The sequence below is a fragment of the Saccopteryx leptura genome, chromosome 3, assembly GCF_036850995.1.
Source record: "Saccopteryx leptura isolate mSacLep1 chromosome 3, mSacLep1_pri_phased_curated, whole genome shotgun sequence".
In the NCBI taxonomy this organism is placed as follows: Eukaryota; Metazoa; Chordata; class Mammalia; order Chiroptera; family Emballonuridae; genus Saccopteryx; species Saccopteryx leptura.
The window spans coordinates 122,037,515-122,060,453 of NC_089505.1; the positions used below are offsets into that span (position 1 = coordinate 122,037,515).

The following is a 22,939-nucleotide window of genomic DNA, read 5'->3' on the forward strand; positions in this document are numbered from 1 at the left end:
TTAAGGATCTTGCTCAAGACAGCATGAGTGAAAGAGAAGAAGGAAGAAAGAGACAGAGAGACAGAGAGAGACAGAAAGGGGAGGAGACTGAGAGCAGAGGAGCGGGCAGGCCAAGGCCAGCGCTGCGGCAGCAGGAAGTGGAGGGCGAGGCAGCAGGCACGTGCAGACCACATCACCAGCTCAGGCCCCGGCAAGAGAGGTAAGAAATTATGAAGAGAGGGACAGGGACTGGGAAGGGAGGGGGACACTGACAGAGACTTAACAAAGGCCCCAGGGGGAGAAGACTGGGATTAAGGAAAGGGCGGGGCTCTAGAAGCTCTGGGCAAACTCACCCTGTGGAGCCTCAGGCAGAGGGTGGCAGATAGACATACAGACAGAGGAGCCAACATGCCCCAGCGACACCAGAGGAGCAAGGATAGATGGGTCAGCCCGGGGGCCCTGGTCCAGTGTGGGGCCCTGAAGAGGTGAGTCTCTCCGTGAAGGCAGCAAGTCTAGCTTGCACATGACGGAGGGCGCCCCCAGCGGGATGGAGGGCTTACAGAGATGGGCAGAGCTGGCTCGTGCGGACAACTGAACATGCAGTGACCTCTACTCCTCGTGACAACACCACGAGGCAGGTACAACTATTATCCCCATTTTACTTATGAAGAAACTGGGGCATAAATGGGTTAAGTAACTTGCTCCAGCACACAGGGCAGGGGGCACACCATAGGTGTTTGCTGCATTCGCTGGGTAGGGAGGAAGCTCACCCCTCTCTGATGTCTGTACTGTGGGAAGCTGCTTCCATATGAGACACTGTTTGGTTTTCTAGGGCTTGCCCTCCCTCCCAGACAGGCTGCTCACTCCTTGGGTCTTCTGGGAGTTCCATGTGCTGGGTACAAGGGCCCAGCAATTAGCCCTAATCACCTGGATAAGGCCTGTCACCTCTGCCACAGCCCAGCGCAACCACGTGGCTGGGTGCCTTTTACACAGCCTGGTCCAGCCTGTGTCCAGGGGTCGGTGGGCAGAGCAGCCTGGGGTCACCAGGCACAGCCCTGTCTCCACATGGGCTGGGACCTCTCCTTTGGGACTGAGGTCCAGCCACTTGGTCAAAGCAAAGTGCTCATTCCCTGACTGGTCCTTCCCGCTCTGCTCTGCCACTGGCCATGTTTGACCACTAGCACCCCCTGAGTCCTTGCCTGAGGTTCTTCTCAACCTGGGGGTCTGTGCTCTGCTGTCTTCAGAAATTCTCAGAGGACCGATCAGGAGAGGAGGGAGCAAACTCTTGTCATGCACAGGGGACAGAGGGAACAAATTCTTGAGTAGAATGTGAGTTTGGAATGGGAGGGGAGGAGGCAGACCTGGTGGCTTTGGATGCCCCTTATAACCCACAAAATCTGGCTTGTTACGCCCTCCATCCCACGGTTCAGGCCACTGGAAAGCTGTCATGGTCTGTCTGGTGTCAGCTGACCTCACTTTTCCTGGCTCTCTTAGTACACAGAACCTTCTCTGGTCACATCTAATGTCCTGTGGTCAGTTACCTTCTCACCTTTGAACGCTGACTCAGTGTCTCCTCCCCTAGAGGCCTCTTTGTCCTACATCTCCCAATGCCAGCTGGGAGAGTTCAGGTTCCCACAAATCCTTCTACGATTCTCACTGATCACATTACGTCACGGGCACCCATTTGGGCACACGAGGTTTGAATGGGTTTCTGTAAAGTACTTTGATTGATGCCAGGCACACGGTACTACACGGTGTTAGATGTTTTTATCATCGTTACTAGTAGGTTTGCATGTGTCTTCCCCACTAATAACATCCTCCATTACAGAGCCCTTTCTACGGGCTGGCAGACACGGTGCTTGATGCTAGGTGTGTGCCATCTGTTATTACTCTCATTTCCAAGACCAGGACACTGAGCCCGAAGGAGGTTAGGATACAGATGTGCCCCGGGGAGTCTGGCTCTGCAGTTTGACTGGGCCTGGGTGCTTGGATGAGCAAGTGCATGATGGGGGGCTTGGGGGGTGGGCGGTGGAGGCTTGGGGATGGGAGGGTGAGGGTGAGGTGTGCTGCTTCCTGCTGAGACCTTGAAAACCCATGCCCAGCGGGGTCACTACCTCAGCCCCTTCCCTCCCTTCCTTTTCTAATAAAAAGACCCCTATCCCTGCACACAACACAAAAGTCCATGGAAGTTCCTCCCAGCTGCTGCCCTGTGCTTTCCGCCTGAGTGGCAGGAAGGCTAGAAGGGCTGCCTTAGGAGAGGTGCTGGGGGTGCCGCTTGGGGCGCCCAGAGCAGGCGGCCTAAACTGGCCGCAGCCAGCCCCTCAGGCTGTCAGAAAGAAGACCAAGCAGGAGCTATGAAAACTATGTCTTACAAGGCGCCTGAAGGCATTTGTTTTTTACACTTTGAAAACCCGCCCCAATGCTTGGAGCCTGAGTGGGGTTTATTGCTTGGAAGGAGTCCCAGGGAAATGGGGGGAGGTGGCAGGCAGGGACAGAAAGGTCCCACCTCCTCTGCTCACAAAGCTTGGACCCCCATCCAGATTCCCCCATGCCCCCCCCCACCCATGCTGGGAAAAGTGTCTCATGGCAAAGTGGCCTCGAAGCCAAACCAAATACTCTGTGTGTTCCCAGGCTCCGCAGACGGCGGGCACCGAGGGGCCCAGTCTGCTCTGAGCCGACAGGGCCTCCCGAGTGGGGAAGAGAACCCTTCCTCCTGAGGGGAAGGAAGATGCCTCATTTTAGCTTGCCCTATGTTCCTGCTTGCTGTGTGACTTTGGGCAAGTCTGGTCCTCTTGGCCTCAGTTTCCCCATGTGTACATGAGAGCAGGAGCAACCTATGGATTTAAAATGTTTTCTAGCAGTAGAAGCCTGAAGTGAGATCTTAGGTAGAAGCCCAAAGTATAAAGCACAGAAAAGCAGGCTGGCCCTTGAGACAGTGTCAGTTCCTGTCTCCTGAGGCCCCTCCGGAGGGCTTCCTGGAGCAGGGGCCAATCTTGGCACGAGAGAGTCTCCCAGAGCCATCCAGGGCTGGGTTCTGGGAGTCTCGGGGCTGTGGCTCATCCAGGGCTGGGTTCTGGGAGTCTCGGGCCTGCGGCTCATCCAGGGCTGGGTTCTGGGAGTCTCGGGGCTGCGGCTTATCCAGGGCTGGGTTCTGGGAGTCTCGGGCCTGCGGCTCATCCAGGGCTGGGTTCCGGGAGTCTCGGGGCTGTGGCTTGCTTGCCGAGGCAAGGGGCTGCTGGGCAGTGCCCGGGGGGGCCTCTGAGCAGGCTCCGAGGAGACACAGGGGAGATGGAGCCGGGACAGCAGGGCCTGGGGGATGGGGGGCCCTGCCGCCTGGGGGGTGGAGTTCCCAGCATGCTCCTGCCAGAGGGGACTTTGGTTCTGGCGTCCCTGGGCCAAGCACACCAGACACAAGCAGAGATCTAAGTGACTATAAAACTCCTAGAAGAAAACATGAGCAGCAAACTCTCTGACATTTTTCTCTTAGTAATATATATATTTTTTTCTGATCTATCTCCTCCGGCAAGGGAAACAAAAGAAAAAATAAACAAATGGGACTGCGCCAAACTAAAAAGTTTTTGCACAGCAAAGGAAACCATCAACAAAATGAAAAGACAACCCACTGAATGGGAGAACATATTCACTAATGATACATCTAATAAAGGGTTAATATCTAAAATTTATAAAGAACTCATACAACTTGACACCAAACAGAACCCCAAACAATCCAATAAAAAACAAACAGAGGACCTGAATAGACACTTCTGCAAAGGGGCCATGCAGATGGCCAATAGACATATGGAAAGAGGCTCAACATCACTAATTATCAGAAAAATGCAAAGTAAAACCACAGTGAGATATCACCTCACACTTGTCAGAATGGCTGTCATCGATAGATCAGCAAACAACAAGTGTTGGCAAGGGTGTGGAGAAAAGGGAACCCTCATGCACTGTTGGGAACGCAGACTGGTGCAGCCACTATTGGAAACAGTATGGAGATTCCTGAAAAATTTGAAAATAGAACTGCCGTATAATCCAGCAATTCCAGTTCTATCTGAAGATAGCTATCCAAAGAAACCCAGAACACTATTTCTAAAAGATACAAGTGCCTTTATGTTCACTGCAGCATTATTTACAATAGCCAAGACATGGAAGCAACCCAATGGATAAAGAAGAGGTGGTACATATCTACAGTGGAATATTACTCAGCCATAAAAAGAGAATGAAATCTTACCACTTACAACAACATGGGTGGACCTAGAGGGTATTATGCTAAGTGAAATAAGTCAGACAAAGAGAGACAAAAACCATAGGACTTCAGTTATATGTGGAATCTAAAGAAAAAATAAACAAACAAACAAACCAGAAACTGACTCATAGACACAGAGAACAAACTGAGGGGGTCTGGGTGAAAAAGGGGAAGGGATTAAAAATACAAACTGGCAGTTACAGAATAGTCACGGGGATGCCAAGTACAGCATAGGGGACATAGTCAGCCATACTGTAATAATTGTATAGTGCCAGATGGGTACTAGAATTATTGAGGGATTACTTCATAAATTATATAACTGTCAGCACTATGCTGTACACCTAAAACTAATATAAACTAATGTTGAATGTCAACTATAACTGAAATATTAAAAAATAAATAAAGTGCTGGGTTTGCCAGCAGCTGAGCATCCTGCTATCTCAGATCCACGCCGGCCTCCACCCCTCGGCCATGTGGCTTTCTCTGTTGGAGGCTCCTTCTCCCGCCCCTCCGCCTCCAGGATCACTTCCTGCCCTCTGGGCCACGACCCTCCGCCCTCACTGACTGAATTCCTGTGCAGGCAAGGGCAGATGGGCTGTGGCTTCAGGGCTCTTTTAGCTGCAAGAGAGTGGGGAGTTGTCCCTGCCCAGCCATGACTTGAGACTCTTCCTACTCTGGTCCCCACCAGCACGGAACACAGGGCTGTGGATCCGGCACGTGGCCACCACGTTCTTGTTCAGTGGGGTGGAGTGGGGGATATCTTGCAGCACCTGCCCAGTGGCTCATTTCAGGCTGTGAGCCTACAATGTGCTAAAGGCCCACAAGCAGCTCCTGTCAAAGGCTCACCGCCTCGCCACCAACACTGCAGACAGCTGTCACTGAGTGTCGCTGGTGCTGTGATGCCAGCTCACCCCTTTACAAGCATCATCTCATTTTTCCGCTACGCTTCAAAGCAAGTATGTGGGGCAGGGGTTGGAATCCTGTTCTGCCTGAATTAGCCTGTGCTTTTATTTACTGAGGGGTCTTGTTTCCCATTTCTCATGAGGGCATCTTCTACCTCTAATCAGATGCGGTCCTGGCCTCCCACGGAGATGCTCACCGCCCTGGACCGGGGAGAGGGATGTGCTGGGAGAAGCGAAGCTGGAGAACTCCAAGGCAGAACGGGCCGGCCAGCAGGACGGTGCACCGCCTGCCCTGGAGCCCACGGGCCTCAGAACTCTTCAGTTCAGACTTCAGAGGAAAATGGGGCCCAGAAGGCACTGACCCCCTTGTACACATGCAGCCAACACGCACTGCCCTCGATCGCGGTACCCACAAGACTGTGTCTTTCTATACTGCTGTCCCCTCTGTGCCTGTGACTTGCCTCAGGCCACGCCCGGCTCTTTCCTGCACCTGCCTCATCCTGATTGTCCTTCCAATGCTGGTGACCCAGCACCCTGCATGCACACACACCCCATGGACTCAGAGAACAACAGAGCTGGCCTGACCTTCCCAGACCAGTCAAAGCCGTAACTGCACAGAAGGAGACCCTGAGGATCCTCACAGGTCCTCCTTCGTGGGGGCGGCACCCTGCACACAGCCCCGGGGGAGGGGTCCCTGGTTCGGCCCTCTGGGCTCTCAGCTGCGGAGCCCTCCGCCGCCGCTGTGCAGCCATCAGCGGACACAGCTCAGCCCTTTCCACGGGTCCGCATAAATCATCCTGCCACGGGCTGCTGCTTCTCTAAACTTCCTCCCGTGTGTTTACATCTCGGGTAATGAGGGGCGAGGGGAGCCCAGCCTGCTCCAGGTGCTGTCCTGCCCAGGCGCTAGCAGCCCCCACCCGACTCTCTCCCTCTGCTCATTCAACACGCCCTCCGTGAGCTCTCTAGTGACCCACGGAAGTCCACCCAGCTCTGCCCCCAGAGGCTCCCGGACCAGAAACACCAGTGAGGAGTTACAGTCTGTGTGACTGTGCCAGGACAGGGCACCCATGGGCGGCTGCGGGAACTCAGGGAGCGAGGAGCAGGGACAGCTGTGGCAGGAAAGGAAACTTCATCCAGACTAGCACGGGGACACACCTGCCAGGTGAGGATGGAGGGACGTAGGCATGGTGGATGAATGACCGTGACCCTTAGCATTAGAAAAACCAATGTGCGAATTCTGACTCCACACCTGCCTTGCTGTGTGGTCTTGGGCAAGTTACTTGACCTGGCTGAGCCTTTCTTGGACTCCTGATGGGACATGGTGGAAGTAAGTGCCTGGCACAGAGCTGGAGCTCAAAAGATGGCACCCACTCCAGAAGAGAGAGATATAAGAATGAAGGCATGGAGGGGGGAGGGCACAGCCTGCTGAGAGGCAGCCCAAAGCCTGGCAAGGACAGGGCCCTCAGTATCCCTCAGCAGGAAAGGAGGTGGCAGGCTCTGAGTCTGGGCAGAGCTGTGGAAGTTAGCCTGGTGGTGGTGGGAGCTGCAAAGACTCTGAAGCTGAGGAGAAGCAATGTACTGGGATCAGGAGACCCGTTAGGACCCTGCTGTGTGATCCCAGGAAGAAGATGAGCTGGGGAGGCGGGATGGAGAGGAGGGATGGAGAGGAGGGACGGAGAGGAGGGACAGAGAGGAGGGACGGAGAGGAGGGACGGAGAGGAGGGACGGAGAGGAGGGGATGGAGAGGAGGGACGGAGAGGAGGGACGGAGAGGAGGGACGGAGAGGAGGGGATGGAGAGGAGGGATGGAGAGGAGGGGATGGAGAGGAGGGGATGGAGAGGAGGGATGGAGAGGAGGGGATGGAGAGGAGGGACGGAGAGGAGGGACAGAGAGAAGGGACGGAGAGGAGGGACGGAGAGGAGGGGATGGAGAGGAGGGATGGAGAGGAGGGACGGAGAGGAGGGACGGAGAGGAGGGATGGAGAGGAGGGGACGGAGAGGAGGGACGGAGAGGAGGGGATGGAGAGGAGGGACGGAGAGGAGGGACGGAGAGGAGGGATGGAGAGGAGGGATGGAGAGGAGGGACGGAGAGGAGGGGATGGAGGGATAGAGAGGAGGGACGGAGAGGAGGGACGGAGAGGAGGGATGGAGAGGAGGGGACGGAGAGGAGGGGACGGAGAGGAGGGACGGAGGGGAGGGGACGGAGAGGAGGGACGGAGAGGAGGGATGGAGAGGAGGGATGGAGAGGAGGGACGGAGAGGAGGGATGGAGAGCAGGGGATGGCTCCAGGAGGATTTAGGAGGAAGAAAATAAGAAAACTCTGAATGAAATGCAAACTCTAAGGAGAATGGTTTGGTTAACAGGGCTACAGAGGAAGGACAGACTGAGACCCGGGAGTGACAGAGCTGTGTCTGCACCCTGGCCTCTCCCAGAGCCCAGAGCTACTTCCCTGAGAAGCGGAGGGGAAACTTTTAACAGTCAGGCTGCCTGGTGGTGGAAACTTCCTTCTCCAACCCAACCAGATGGGAGAAAGTTATCCAATCATAATTTACGTGTTGGGACCAAGAAGGACTCTCTCTTGCCAAAGAAAAGCTGTTTTCTTCTCCTGAAACCAGGCTCTGTATTTCGGGGCTACATGTTGTGAATAGGAAACTGTTTTTGGAGTCATTTGCCCAAATTTACCTTTCAGACATAGTTAGGGCATGGGGGGTTCATTGCTGGAGCTGACAGCCCAGCCTCCGTCCACCCTGGGGGCCGGACCTGCCACTGGTCAGGTCTCCTGGTCACCCGAAGGGCTGACTGGGGCTGAGTGACCTGCTTGATGGAAGCGCGGAAGCAGGTAAAGGGTGTCAGCACCTCCGGGGTGGCCATGGCCTTCCCCAGGGCTGCAGGAAGCAGCTCAGTAACCCCGTGCCCTTGTTCCAGGTTCAGAGGGCGCGGCCCATGCTGGGCACTTGAGCCGAAGGTGTTGCAGTCAATACAATCGCAGTAGCGCCTCTGCCTCAGGCAGGCCCGGCTGGTGAGGGCTCTGCAGAAGTATGTTTCCCAGGAACCCAAGTCCAGGAACTTGCAGTCACACACAGCCAAAGGAGCAATGGACTTGACTCTTATTCGCTGGAAGTCTCTTTAAGATCGTGAACACCCTGCACTTTTAAGAGAGTGGACTGGACTATGTTAACTTTTTGTCGAGGACTCAGAGACCTGGCTGCAGGAGGATCATGTCTGAATAGCGCAGGAGGCAGCTCCTGTGACCCCCGACACAACCCCCGCCCTGGGCCTTGGTTCAACATCTGGAAGTGCAGAGCTGAGTCTGCGCTTTCCAAAGCTGCTCAGAAGAACATCCAGTGCGCATTCAACACACAGCCTCCCAGGCCCCTGCAGGTGCTGGCTTTCAGACCGTCTGCAGTGGGGGATTTGTTTCACAAGGGCGATTCTTTCCGGGGATGCCCAGGGAATCTCGGATGGCGACCTGCAGGGTACAGATGGAGATGGCAAGTGCCCCAGGGCCTACTGCTGGGGCACGAAGCGAGCACAAGCAGCAAGGGCTCCGTGTTTCACTGATGGTCACTCCCTGGGACATCCTGCATGCTCTGGTGAGGCTATTCACCAAATATCAAGATTCTTGCCCCAAAAATGGAATCTAGGGAGACTGCTCTGTCCTGAGCCTGCATGCAGAGGTTGGAAGACGGCATCTGGGTGGACAGCAGGAGCTTTGGGGACAGAAGGCCCAGGGGATGGTGCAGGGTGGCAGGAAGGTCACATGGGCAGAGGGCAGGGAGGTATAAATACAGTAGCTGCAGCTGCCCATTTTTCAAAGAGGTTTATCCGGAATTCCCCATCCCCCGCTGAGACTGAGCCCACAGCATTAGGGCTTCGGAGGTCCTCTGCATCTCTCTGTACAGCGTACGGCAGGACCCCTCTGCAGCCTCCCTGCTGGGGTGTCAATCACGCAGACCTTCTGGCCTGCTCCATTTCCTCCCGGCTCAAATGCAGCCTGCTTTGCCCACCAGGACTGTCCCAGGAAATGGAGGGCAAAGCAGACTTTTGTCCACTGCACTTGAAGAAAGCTTCCATCCCTTCACCTTTATAACTGAGAAAACTAGACTTGTCTCATTTTGAGAATAATAATGAGATATCGGGTGCAAGTGTGCTCTATAAGCCCTGGCAGATGAACAAACAGGAGGACCCTCGTGAATGGGTACAAGCCAGCCCCGAGGTTTGTGCGGGGGCACTCCCCTGCCGAGCTTCCTCAGAGCAGATGACAGAGTGTGCCCGGCCCCGGGGGCCCGAGGGAGGCCGTCTGGGAGAGCAGCCCAGCTCCCGCACGCACACCTGCCTCTCCCCAGCTCACCTGTCCTCGATGCGGACCCAGAGGTCATTGAACTGCCGCGGCCGCTGGTGTTTATTCTGCCTCTTGTGCCACTTCTTCTGCCGCCCGAACTCCTCCAGCTGGCTGAGGCTGTCCGGGAGCAGGAGATGTGGGGACAGGGCTGGGTCCTCCTCCTCGGGCGGGGCAGTGGGGGTCACCGAGGGCACTGCGGGGACGGCAGCAGCTGGGGTCATGGGGGCTGGGCTCGCCGAGGTCCCCTCAGGTGGGGGAGCAGGGCTCCTGGCGGAAGGGCTGGAAAGGGCGACAGCTCGTGAGGCACACGTGTTGCAGCGTGTCATTCACGTGTGACGAGGGTGTGCCTCAGTGGGGAGGTTGTCATGGTAGGAGAAGATGCCAGGGTGCCCCCGCTGGGCCCGGGATGGATAACCCAGGGAAACCACGATCTGGTGCTGAAAGAAAGAGATTTGACTCTTTCTTTCATTTACTGATTCAATAAATACTGAGTGTCTACCTTGCACCAGGCACTTCTCTAGAAATTGAGCAGAAGCAGTAACCAAAACAAAGTCCTGCCCTCTTCGAGTTCACATTCTGAAGCAGAAAATGGAGAGTAAGACATGCAGGATGTCAGACGGTGATGGCTGCCGGAGAGGCAAAGCAGAGACAGGAGAGAGAGTGGGGGCGGGGCGCTGGGCAGGGAGAGTGGTCTGGTTACTGCCGGGTGCTGCTGGGTGACATCTGAGCCCTGACTACGAGGAGGTGAGGGGCTGAGCCACCCGCAGGTCTCTGGCTCTGGGTCTCATTCATTCGACAAGCTCTAGCTGAGGGACTTTGGGTGAGTTACCTAACTTTGCTGGGCCTCAGTCTCCTGCTCTGTAAAATTCCAGCCTGTACCTCATAGGAGAATTATCAGCATTATGTACGTTAATATGGGCAAAGCCCTTAGAACAGTGCTTGGCAAATAGTAAACAACCGAAACATTTTAGTAATTAATATTATTAATGAAATATTAACATGGTTGTTTGTGTCACTCAGCCAACTACCTGTTCATGTATGTCATGCACATTTACTGAGCACCTTTTCAGGGAGGCAGGACAGAGTGAGGCAGACTCGAGCTCGAGCTGGAGGTGGGTAGACACAGGTGAACATCCTGCCTGCACCTCACAGGCTGTGTGACCAAGGACAGGCGAGGCAATGGTCTCAAGGAGCAGCTGTAGAATGGGCGTACGAAAGCTACTTACTTCATGAGGATGGATGAGATGCCTGGGCACATGACAAGCCTGTCTGTAATGTTGGCCAGCAAGCTAATGGGCCTGGCTGCAGTAGGCGCTAAAGCGTCCATCAGAGGGTGTGTGTGTGTGTGTGTGATTCACATTCCATACAGGTGTACACAGAGACTCCTTAGTCTAGGAACATCCTCTGCCCCTCTCCCTTTCATTCCTTCTGTGGCCCAAGTGGAATTCCTTTTCCGACCACGCATCCCTGGGAGAAGGTGAGCCACAGTTCTGGGAACTGCAAAGGTCAGGGGGCCCTCCACTCCCACAGGCACGATGGGTGAGGGGCTTCTCTCTTCTTGAAGGAGAGAAGGCTGTCATGTCAGCCTATCCACCCCCAGCCCCCATGGCAACTCCAGATTCCCAGGGTCTGGGAGATGCCGCAGATGCTGGGGAGATCATTCAAAACAGGCAGACAAAAAGATGGATCCAGGAAGCACCTGTGGCCGATGATGGCTTTTATTGTCGGGGCTTCCTCAGCATCTCTGCTTCTTCACCCCACCCGCAGGATTTCAGCGTGTGCTAGGAGACTCCGGCTGAGAGCCCTCGGAGCAGGGTCTGGGGTGGGGGGCCCTCCTTTAATGCCCGGGCTCTAGACGAATAGGAGCCTCTGCAGCCCCTGCAGCCGCCCCCCCCCACTCCCACCCCTACCCTGGCCTGGGCAGGTACAATGGGCTTCAAGGCAAAGGTCCTTGGGGCTGTGTGGGGGAGCTTGACGAATGGTTTGTCCCCAAGGCTACCTTGTCCCATACCCCTCAAACATGCCTGCCTAGGCTTAGTATCATCTGATTTGTATTGTGCTCAAATATTCAGAAAGAGCAGGCTTGTCAGGTTGGCTCAGAAGACGAGAAGAGGTAAGAGTCCAGCCTGAGAAAATCCCGAAGGTCCTCTTGAAGTGCCATGGAGACGGGGAAACAGCGGCCCCACACGAGGACAGCAGGCAGCCCAGGCTTGTCTCTGCACAGTGCAGAGCAGGCCTCAGCCACTTCTGAGCACGGTGCAGAGCAGGCCTCGGCCACTTCTGAGCACGGTGCAGAGCAGGCCTCAGCCACTTCTGAGCACGGTGCAGAGCAGGCCTCAGCCACTTCTGAGCACGGTGCAGAGCAGGCCTCGGCCACTTCTCCGCACGGTGCAGAGCGGGCCTCAGCCACTTCTCCGCACGGTGCAGAGCGGGCCTCAGCCACTTCTCCGCACGGTGCAGAGCAGGCCTCAGCCACTTCTGAGCACGGTGCAGAGCAGGCCTCGGCCACTTCTCCGCACGGTGCAGAGCGGGCCTCAGCCACTTCTCCGCACGGTGCAGAGCGGGCCTCGGCCACTTCTCTGCACGGTGCAGAGCAGGCCTCGGCCACTTCTGAGCACGGTGCAGAGCAGGCCTCGGCCACCTCTGAGCACTCCCCCTCAGAGCCCACCCAGACCCCCAGACTGGGCCCAGGGAGTGGTTAGGAGCGTAGGGAGGCCCTGACTGCCATTTATATGAGCTGTGTATCCTTCTGCAGGTGACTTCACCCCTCTGGGCCTCAGGTTCCTCAATTTTAAGATGAGGGTACTCATAGTTCCTGCTGCACAATTGTCATGAGAACTCAATGAGCTAAAAGCACTTAGAGCCTGGTACACCGTGAGCTATTAACAAATGTTAACTATAATTAGTCAGGTTTCTTTTGGACTCTGGGTCTTGTAACATCAGGGACAGGGGCCTGAAACAGACTATGGTCACCTTTGAGGGTGGCTGAGGAAAGCCCATCCATAAAAGTTGGACAGACCACGGGCACATGGGACAGCTGAGCCTGAGGACCCTGTGACTGATTCACGGAGCTGCCAATCTTGAGGACACCTCCGCTGTTCCTGGCCTGGTGCTGGCAATGTGGCCACTCATGGACCCAGATGACCCCTGTGTTCGGATCCTGGAAGGAGACTCCCACAGGAAGAGGAGGTGACCATTACATGAGTGGAGTGGGTGTGCTCTAGCAGGAGAGTTGAGGTGGATGGGCACAGCCAATGGGCAGCAGCGAGGAAAGTGAGTTCAGAGGAAGGTGAGGACCAGGCGTGGATGGGGCTGGGACACAGGAAAGAAACGAAGCCACTGCTCATTCCAGCCATGCCCCATCTCAGTTCAGGGCTCCAGCTCCGCCAAGTCCTCTCGGCAGGCACCCAAGAATCCTACTGGGTCCTTCTACCCCACCCGATCACCAGGTGTCTAAACCTTGACCATCTCTCAAGACTTGATTCTCCTCCCGTTCCCACCAGCACTGCCCAGGCCCCCACCTCCCCTCCTGCCGAGGCTGTGCTCCAGCCTCCTTCCCAGTCTCCCACCTCGAGCCCAGCTTTTCCACTCCGGGTGCGTGGGCAAAGCCAGCCCCTGCAAGGTCCCATTTCACCAGAGGCTTCTCGACAACGCTCACCCAAGGCCTGAGCGGGAAGGCAGGGTGTAGCCAGACACGAAGCCCGTGGTCAGGCATGGCCCACGGATGGGCGGTAGCAGCCAGCAAGTCCCACGCCCGCAGACATCTCGGCTTCTTACCTGTGGATGGTCTGCCCTGCGGGCGTGTGTTCCACCTCCAGCCCTGCCTGCCGCAGAACGTCAATGACTGTATTGTTCCCCAGAAAGTGACCTGGAACACAAGACACAAAGTGGGCTCAGCCAGATGCCAAGACACCAGCAACTGGGGGACAGCCTTAGGCCAGTGACCGACACCAAAACTGAGGCCCCAGGCTCCCTGCGAGGCAGTACGGCATGTCGGGAGAACGTTCTGCGGCCACCCTGCCGGGCTCCAAACCCTGGCTCTGCTGCTCACTGAGTGTACCTTCCTAGGCCTCAGCTCCCGCTCTGTAAGGGAGGAACGATTGTCACAGCCACCTCCACAGTGGCTGCGAGGACCACAGGGGCAGTGGCTGGCACGTAGTGAAGGCTGCCAGGTTTCCCGTGGCCCCACTGTGCCTCATTCCCTGCAGGTGACCCAGGCCTGGGCTGTCCACGTAGAGAGGCCCCACTGTGCCTCATTCCCTGCAGGTGACCCAGGCCTGGGCTGTCCACGTAGAGAGGCCCCACTGTGCCTCATTCCCTGCAGGTGACCCAGGCCTGGGCTGTCCACGTAGAGAGGCCCCACTGTGCCTCATTCCCTGCAGGTGACCCAGGCCTGGGCTGTCCACGTAGAGAGGCCCCACTGTGCCTCATTCCCTGCAGGTGACCCAGGCCTGGGCTGTCCACGTAGAGACAGCCTTCAGCACTCTTTCGGTGGGGGGTACATTTATGACGCACTGGCTCTGTGGTCAGCCTTGTGCTAGACACTGAGAATGTAACTCTAACTCGTATAACCCACAGTCGCAGATGAGAGCAGGAGTCAACCTCCTTCGGCAGGGTGCCGGCCCAAGGTCAGAGAACATGGTGAAGGTTCCCAGTTAGCGAGGTTAGAAAGAATCCTCGGGAGGCCAAGCAACTGCGGAGACAGTAGCTATGGGGAGTCAGTAGCTACGGGGAGTCAGCAACCTGTGGAGCCTCTGCTGCTCCCTGGTCCTCAGCCTCCCCACCTGGTCAGCGGGGCAGAGAGGCAGTGGCCGCTGGCACCCTCCGACATGAAGACGTGCCTACCCTACGGCTCACCCCCATGGGCAGCTCCTCCTGCTCACCATTCATCCGGGAACCTGGGGGAAATCCCTGTACTGCTACTCTGATTGCCTGTGATGGGTGGTGACAGGTGGAAGCCGGAAGGTCAGCATGTTGACAGCCCCAGGGAGGTTCTGAGCACAGAGAGTGGACAGGCTGTAAGGGAACGGAGAAGCCCCGGCACAGAGGAAGCCGGGCTGGGGCAGCGTGGCGGCTGGAGCAGGGGTGAAGCCTGCAGCCCTTTACTGGCCAGCCCTACCCCCACCTCCTGCCTAGCTTCTCCACTTCCCAGCAAGTCCCCCACCCAGCAGTCTCTCTCACCAGCCTGCCACCGTTCCTGAGATCCACCTCTGGCCTGGGAACGGGAGATGGGATCTAGTCCTGGACCCCTCCCTCCCGTACTCACTCTGAGACCGTGGGCAAACCCATGGCTCCAGAATGCCCTGTTTCTGTCTGCGTACAACACAGTGGGCTGCATAATAATACCTACGGGCTCCCTGAGCTCTCAGGTTCTGTGGGAAGGCTTTGTTTGACTCCAGAGACCTTTATCAAAGTGTGTTCTCCCTCTTTACCTTCTTTCCCTCTCTCCCTCCCTTTCTCCATCTGTCCATCTGACAAGCAAGGAGTGAGAGCATATCTAGTGCTGGACAGTGGGCACAGGTGGGGGACTGTTTCAGGCACCCACAGTCTCAAGAATCAGGCTCTTTTGATCTAGGCACTAATACTAAGCTAAAGGAAGAGCACAGGAGGTACGTAATCCAACATGGAATTAGGGCAGACTTCCTGGAGGAGGTGTTGCTAGCTGAAGGATGGGACAAGAGCTTGGCAAGGATGAGACAGAGAGGTACCAAAGGAGGGTGCTGCAGGTAGGGGGAACAGCATGTGTACAGGCTTGGAGATAAGTGAGGCACTTCTGGGCAACCAGCTGCAGCAGACACACGGACAGCGCAGGTATGACAGGTGCTCCCAGGCTCTGGCCCTCACCCAGTGCTGCTGAGGACAGCAGACCCAGGTTCTCGCCAAGGCTGTGAGTCTCTGCTATGTAATCCTGAGCAAGTGGCTTCTCTGCCCCCAGCCTGCTTTCCTGTGTGTCACAGGCGTGCCTCCCTTTGGCCCACAGTTTGGGCAGCTGCAAAGCCCTAATGAAGCAAGAGGAATTAATGTTGTTTGCAAGAGCCCAGCATGCACTCCTGACTGAGGGCTAAGCCGGCCCCTGGCTGAATCCACAGGCATCCCCACTCTTGCTTGTCCCCGAGCGTGACTGGGCTGGAAGAGGGACCGGGTGTGGCAGCCTCCGGGGCACAGGCTGCAGGAGCTCCTTGCCAGCAGCTCTTGGAATCCACTCCTGGCAGCAAAGCCAATTCCTTCCCTGCCTCCATGGAGACCCATTTAAAGATGAGGGCTTCTAGGCCCAACAGTGGTCCGCCTAGAGGATTCCAGGAGCCGCCAGGGAAAAGAGCCCGCCTCAGGCTGCACAGGAGCAGCAGTGAGTATTTTCTGAAGGCCTGTGAGTGCTGCAGCAGCCTTCCTGGGGCTGGCAGAGGGGGCACTTGGAGGAGCCAGGCCTTACAGGACGCCACCAGATTCTGAGCATTTCCCGGCAATGTTTCAGGGTCTGGTTAGCATCCCGTCCACACCCTCCACCTGAGCAATTTCGGGCTCTTACTGTGCTGCTTAAGACCCTGAAGAGAATACCCGAGACACTGTGAGAAGTTGGAAGCAATTGTTATCCCATGAATTCTAACAGCAATCAGAAAAGACTTTTTTCTCTAAGCCACACTCACCCTCACCTCCCTCCTTACAGGACAGGGAGAACGGGGCCCTCCTGCTGCTCCCTGGCCGACTCCAGGAGGCGGCCTTCCCGTCAGGTCGTGCCCCGGGACTGTACCAGGCAATCTGCTCACTCCTGAGTCCGTGTTCCCATCGCCCTCAAGCCCAGCACCTCACCCACGTGGGGGCTTGGTTTCAAGGGGCCACACAACACTGCTCTGTCCCAGTCCACCCTCCTCTCACTGCTCTGTCTGTCCTCTTGGTGAGATCCTCTTTCTCTTGCTCCCAAGAAATGTGAGGACCCCTGAGAACCTGTCCATGGTCCTCATTTTTTTCTCACTCTACTCAGTCTGTGGACAAATCATCCTCCATATGGTTCCAATTAGCATACAGCACTGACCACTCTGGAACTGCAGCCCTAGCTCAGACCTGTCTGACCAACGGCCTATTGGACATCTGCATCTAACGTCCCCCAGAGCCTACAAAATCCAATGGAGCCTCTCCTCCTAGGATGTCTCTCAGCTGAGCTCTCCAAGTCAGATGAACCCTGTCTTGACTCTTCTATTTCCCCTCATCATTCTCATCCATTCAGGCATCAGGATGCCCCTGGTTTTACTTCCTAACCATGCTTGACTCCAGCCCGGGTTACCATCACCTTCTGCTGAAATCACTGCCAACACCATCTTCCTTTGTCTCCTCCAGGTCACCCTCCTCGCTGCAGCTAGGATGATCCTCCCACACCCTGGAGCTGCCTCTGTCAGAGCATGTTCCCAACAAGCTGCTTGATGGGACACTGTAAGCTTTTCAAATACAGCGGACATGTCTGATTCATCTTTGACCCAGGGCTGAGCCCAACCCTGGCCTATAGTGGTGGCTCCATGATTGTTGAATGAATGAATGACAAAACTTGCTACTTCATATCCTTTCTATGATCTCATCCAATCCCCAGGAGCCCTGAGCTCATGATCCCCTCCCCTCGTAGCCCTGGCCGGCCCTTTGGTGTTGTTGCTCACGCAGATTCCACCAATCCCAAGAGCTTGGCTCTTGGACCCGCCTCTGAGTCAGGGCCCAGTGCACACTGTCCCCGGGGGCTGGCGGACAGGGCCTAGGCTTCCCTCCAAGATCAGGAATCCTGAAACCGGCACCACACCCATCCTGGAACCTGCGGGAAGGTGTGGAAAGTTTCCAAAGGGGCCCCGGTGCTGGGGTTGAGCCTGCGTGGATTGCCCAGGCTCCCGGGGTCTCCTGGCCACCGCTCAGCAGCTCCTTCCAGCACTGACAGCTGTGCTCTGGCCAGCTCTCTGAAAAAAGGCACGTTCCATTTCATCTGCTGAGGCCACGTGGATGAGGAAAAGAGGAAAGAGAGGGAGGACAGTGGGGGATGGGGCACTCAGAGTCGCAGACAGAGTGGTAGAGACTCACAGGGAGCAGGGAGAAGGCGGGTACTAACAGGAAGACACGGAGTTCCAGGCCACGAGGAAACAGTGGAGAGGAGAAGAAGGGGGCCCAGAGTCAGGCACTAGAAACATACAGAGACACAGAGACAATGGTAAGGAGAGAAGGAAAGAAAGACACATCTAGACAAAGAGAGAAAGAGACTGAAAGAGACAAAGATGAGGCCCTGACCAGGTAGCTTAGTTGCTTAAAGCATCATCCTGACATGCCAAGGTTGCAGGTTCGAGTCCTGATCAGGGCACATACAAGAATCAACTAATAAATGTATAAATAAATGGAACAACAAATCAATGTTTCTCTCTCTCTTTCTCTCTAAAATAAAAAGAGAGAGAGAGAGAGAGAGACAAGGATGGTGCAACGAGATACAAAGAGACAGAGAGGAAAAGAGAAAGAGGTTAAAAGAGAGAGGAGAAAGAGGACCCCAAAATGGAAACAAGGGTGGAGGATAGACTAACCCACTGAGAACATCAGGGATGGCTTCCTAGAAGAGGGACCCAGGCAGCCAGACTCCCAGGGTGTGGTGGGTTCAGAGGGAGATGCAAAGAACAAGGGCCTGGGGGAAGATTCTATGTCTTGAGAATGGTGGGGCTGGTATGGTGTCATCTCATTTGACTCTGCAAGCCAGAGTGCCACTTCCAGACGGCATTCAGATACAGACAGGGAAGGTGTCCTGCTCTGAGTGAGCACAGCGCCACCATGTTTTAGTGCAGAGAAAAGGCTCCTGTTCTCCGGACCTACACAGACCTGTGTCATGCAAGGCACATGGCTCAATGAACAGAGCACAGACAGGCTGGGCACAGCCGGACAGCCCCAATTTACCCTCTGACACGGAAAGGCAGGGTGGGACAGAAGGAGAGTTCTATGCTGGGGTTAAGACAGAAATTCTGCCTCATACCCACCTGGCTGTGTGACCCTGGGCAGTTTCCTTGCCTGCTCTGTGCCTCAGTTTCCCCAGAGGTCCTCCCACTTCTATGATTTCATCACCTGATGACCTGAACATACACTCCTACTTAGGGAGCCTCCCAGGTACACATGCTTCCCTAACATTGTTGCACTTCATCCTCACAGCAGCTTTCGACGTCCCCCAGTTTATGAGGGAAATGGAGCTCAGTGAGGGAGAGGACTCGCCCAGGTCACACAGCTGGTAAAAGGCGAAGAGATGTCCTCACTCACTGCACGTCCTTGCACACCCACTCTGCAGTCCTGGCGGCTGCAGGAGATCCTGAGTTCATGTTTTGGGGGCAGGAAATTGTCAGAAACATGTGTACCTTCCAAGGTTCACCAGATCGGAGGGAAAGTGTGTGAGTACTCAGCAAGAACAACCGCCAATTAACAGGGTAATTTCAAGACAGTGTTGGGGGGCCAGGCAGAGGGGAGGAGGGGGAGGACCAGATGTTCCCACAAAAGCTCCAAAGTAACACGGGCTCCCCTCGGCCAGCACACATGTTTTCTCTCCCGTGAGTCCGCTGGGTTTCCAGTTTTCTCCTCCTGGAAGAGGGATCCCAAGCCCATATTTATGTTCCGTCTGAAATTAATGCAAGGGAAAACTTTCAAATGCTAATCTAGCTGCCAGGAGCAGCAGCCGGATATCAAGCGACAGCGGTGTTTGTTTTCGTGGGGAAGTGTGGCAGGAGGGCTGGACGGAGGGACCAGGGGAAGGACTGGCAGTTGGGGGTTCCGACGGGGCTTCTCAGTCAGCTGAGCCTCTTTGCTCCTTTTCTGTGGGCCAGCCCAGGGCGGGCTGGGGGCCTGGGCCGAGAGGACGCCTCCTGGACCCAGTCTTATGCCAGGACCTGAGACGCATGTCCCCACCTCCCAAGAGATCACAGGATGGCGAGGAGACAGGCAGCATGAGCCGTGCAGCAAGGGAGGGACTACAGGAGCTGCACAGCTGAAGGGGAAGGGGTGGGGCCCAGACTAGGGGTCAGCGAGGAGGGGCCCCAGGTGAGTCGGAGGAAGGGAAGAAAGAAAGGCCTTCTTGACCAAGGGTGTTGCACGTACACGGGCACAAAAGGGAAAAAGAGTGTGGCGTGTGTTGGCCACCCACAGTGGTTCTGGGTGAAGGGTTGGGGCAGGAGGTCTGAGTGGTGGCATTCTGAATGAGGCAGGATAAGGTTAAGTAAAGGGGGCGGTTTTTGGCTGGACCCAAAGAACACTCTCCCAGGCCACTATGCAGCCCTGTAGGGGAGTGGGTGCCCCCTCTCTGGAGGTGTGCAAACAGGGGGTCAGCGAGTGCTTGTCAGGTCTGTGCAGAGAGGCTTCGGACACGCCGCAGGGAGCTGGGCCTTGCTGGGTGGAGCCCCATTCTGCCCACTTTACTGTCTGCTCCTCTCTGGAGGCTGCTAGAACTCAGGGCGTCAGAAACTAAAGAGCCCTGAGGCAAAGATGGATACAAATACTGAGAAAAACAACCCCACCTACCATTTTCCCAGCACTTTACACTGTACCAAACAACTTTGAATCATTTTCTCACTTGATCTAACAACAGTTCCGCTGAGGCCAGCAGAACTGGCCCACTGTCATGGAGGCAGAAAGGGCGGAGCCGGGTTAGCCTAAGCCCACGCACACGCAGAGTGTGTCCACTTAAAGGGTATTTCTTGCAGGCAGCTGCTCAAGCCAGGGCTCCTGGGCAGAGGGCAGGCTCCCTCTCGGGCTGGAGCTGCTTCTGGGCCTCTGACACCTGCTTGACAGTTGCCCAGCTCGGGGGTTCCTTTCAGGACCTCTCCTAACTGTGTACTTCCTCTAAAAAGTATGCCCTCCACCTTGAGCCCACCCTTCAAGCCAACACGCTTGGTGAAAACCCCCAGGGTTTGAGCCTTTCATTTCTTTTGGACCAGATCCTCCCGCAATCAGTATTTGGTTTTGAGATTAGGACATAAACCCTGGGGATTTGACCAACCTGCTCCCCCAAGGCCTGGAGCCAACAGTGCTTTCTCCCTTCTCCACAAGCCTTCACTGGACCTCTCCCACGTCAGGCATATGCCAGGTCCTGCAAACCCCAACATGGGTCAGGCATGGTGTCTAAGATGTTGCTAGACCCAGGCATGACTGTGCAATGTGGTTCAAGGTCAGCAAAGAGACAGAGCTTGTGATGGGTTTTGTGACCTGCAGGGGGCAGTGCCCAGCCCAGGGCTCACTATGGCCATGGTAATACTCTATAACATCCAGAAGCTTCTTTTCTAGAATTACAGCACCCAGGTCTCCAGGGGAGCTCCCTGTTGACCAACCATGTAGACAGGAATGGGGCCTACCCGCTCCTGAGTCTCACTGTCACTTGGAACCGAGACCCGGCTCTTGAGGTTTCCCTGCAAGTGTCCCAGATGAGTCCTCAGAGATCACAGAGCACTCCTGCTCCTCCCTGGGATGGCCTACTTTCTCCAGTGTGGGTCTTGTTCTTGGAGGAACATGGGCTCTGAGGGGCCAGGACCCTGAAACAATAACAACAACTCAAGGGCTCACATTTACTGAGTGGTGGCGCTATAACCAGGCCCTGAGCTGTACAATGCCAGCCCATAGCTCTCAGGTTCATTTTGCAGAGCAGAAATCTGCAGCCGATAAAAGCTGGACCATCCAGGTTACTTCCTATAAGTGCTGGATTTCCAACCCAGGCAGCCCAGTGCTGAAGCCCAGGCTCTAAGTCGAGGACACTTTCTCCTCCTGCCTTCCCCACACTGGCCAGATGGAGCACTGGAGCCATAGCTGACACACCACAAGTCCTTGCTCACTGACGGAGCAGCCTTGGTGCTCCGGCCTGGGTTAAGGGCCCTCCATTCTGCTGGACTCTTCCCTGCTCCAGAGGGCAGGGTTGGCTCCCGTTAGGGACAGACTAGCGGATGGGATGCTCCTCTGGCTGGCTGGAGGCGCTGAAACAGGAACAGGGACACTGGCCAAGGATTGCAGCCCAGAGCAGGCCTGCCAGCTGCCAGATGTGTACATGGTGGGGTAGCAGGGTCCTTTGAAGCACGGTCGGAAATTCTGAAACACTTCCGGACACTGCGGCCTTGTGCTGCGGCATGGGGAGTGTGGCTGCCGTGGGCGTTTGCCCGGGAGGGGAGAGAGCAGCTGGGCGTGTGCTGCCTGTTTGTTGGGCTTCTTGTTTCTTAGGTTGAAAAAGCTCTACAGGGGCCATGGCCACTCTTCTGTGCCCAGTCATGAGCTCTGAGGGGCTTCCTTCTGGTCCTGAGGCCACCGAGTGGAGTACAAGGCAGGGCAGGGAAGTGGGTGTGAGTCTTGCCCTGAGGACTGACTACGGGATGATGTGAGAAATCAGAAGCAGCTGGACCTGCACTGGAAATTTCAACTGGCCTCACCTCCTCCAGGAAGCCTTCTCTCATTCTCTCTGCCTCCATTCAGTGCCATCACTCAAACTCTTGCCAGGTACACATAGAATTGCTGGGGCTAGAGGGACGTTGGCTCTGTCTACACCCCTGTCTATGCAGCTGAGAGAGGAAAGTTTCTGAAAAGGCAATATGGAAGGTCACAGAAAGCAACAAGTGTCCACAACACCAGCCTGCTTCTGCTGCCCACCCTCATGTCCTTGACTGTGCCCTCACCTTGCCCTTTCTTTCCCTTCTCTCTGATTCCCTCCTAACCGTCCTGCTGCCTTCCCTTCCCAACCTTCTCCCCTTGCTCAGCACTAAATACCCTCCTCCGCCAGCCTCTGACTGCATGACTGGACCAACAACAGTACCTGGGACTCTATTTATAGTTGGTTTTAAAGGATTTTCACTTGTCAACCTAGTTTCACCTTCCAAAGAGCAGGTATGAAATTGCTGAACCCCTGGGCTTAACACCGTGGAGGCAACAGATGTGGGTTCTAGTCCAGCTTTTACTGGGTAACATAGGGCAGGTGGCACTTCTACTCATAGGCCTCAGTGTGGATAGGTTCTGTCATTCATTCACTCATTCATTTGTTTGTTCATTCATTCATTCACTCATTCATTCATACAGCCTCCTCAGTACTTAGGGAGTGGACAGCCTAAATTGATAAATGGAAAACGTGCTCAGCATGAGCCAGGCTGTGGTAAGGCAATCCTGTGGGGCTGTGGCAGCCAGAGAGGAGGTCATGGTGACCCAGCCAAGGACAGGAAGGGCATTCTCAGCAAAATGGAGGGCCCAAACAGCAGCTGGATGAGTTTTTTAGGAAGACTGGCCATCAGGGGGAGCCACCTAGTCAGTCCTGACCATCATTCCTCTCCAACTCAAAGATATTCTCTTTCCCATCTGCACTTTATTTTACCCATCTGCCAAATGGGATAATAAATACCATCCTGTCTTCCTCCAAGGGGACTTGAGGACCTAGAGGTCACATGTGCTGATGGGTCTGGGTATTAAGCAAGATGGTGTCCATTCTCAGAGAGCAACTGGCTGCTGTTATTAATAA

General features: G+C 55.6%; 1 protein-coding gene across 3 annotated transcripts in view; it reads right to left on the reverse strand.

Annotated features, from left to right (window-relative positions):
- Positions 1-22,939, reverse strand: part of TRABD2B (TraB domain containing 2B) — a 218,060-nt gene that overhangs the window by 4,693 nt on the left and 190,428 nt on the right. For 2 of the 3 annotated variants that reach the window (XM_066376223.1, XM_066376222.1), the window contains exons 5-6: positions 13,249-13,339; positions 9,481-9,750 (exon numbers count right to left, since the gene is read on the reverse strand). In XM_066376223.1, the coding sequence (XP_066232320.1) occupies positions 9,481-9,750; positions 13,249-13,339 (361 nt within the window). The remainder of the gene's footprint in view (positions 1-9,480; positions 9,751-13,248; positions 13,340-22,939) is intronic. The other variant, XR_010750255.1, reaches the window with a different exon arrangement.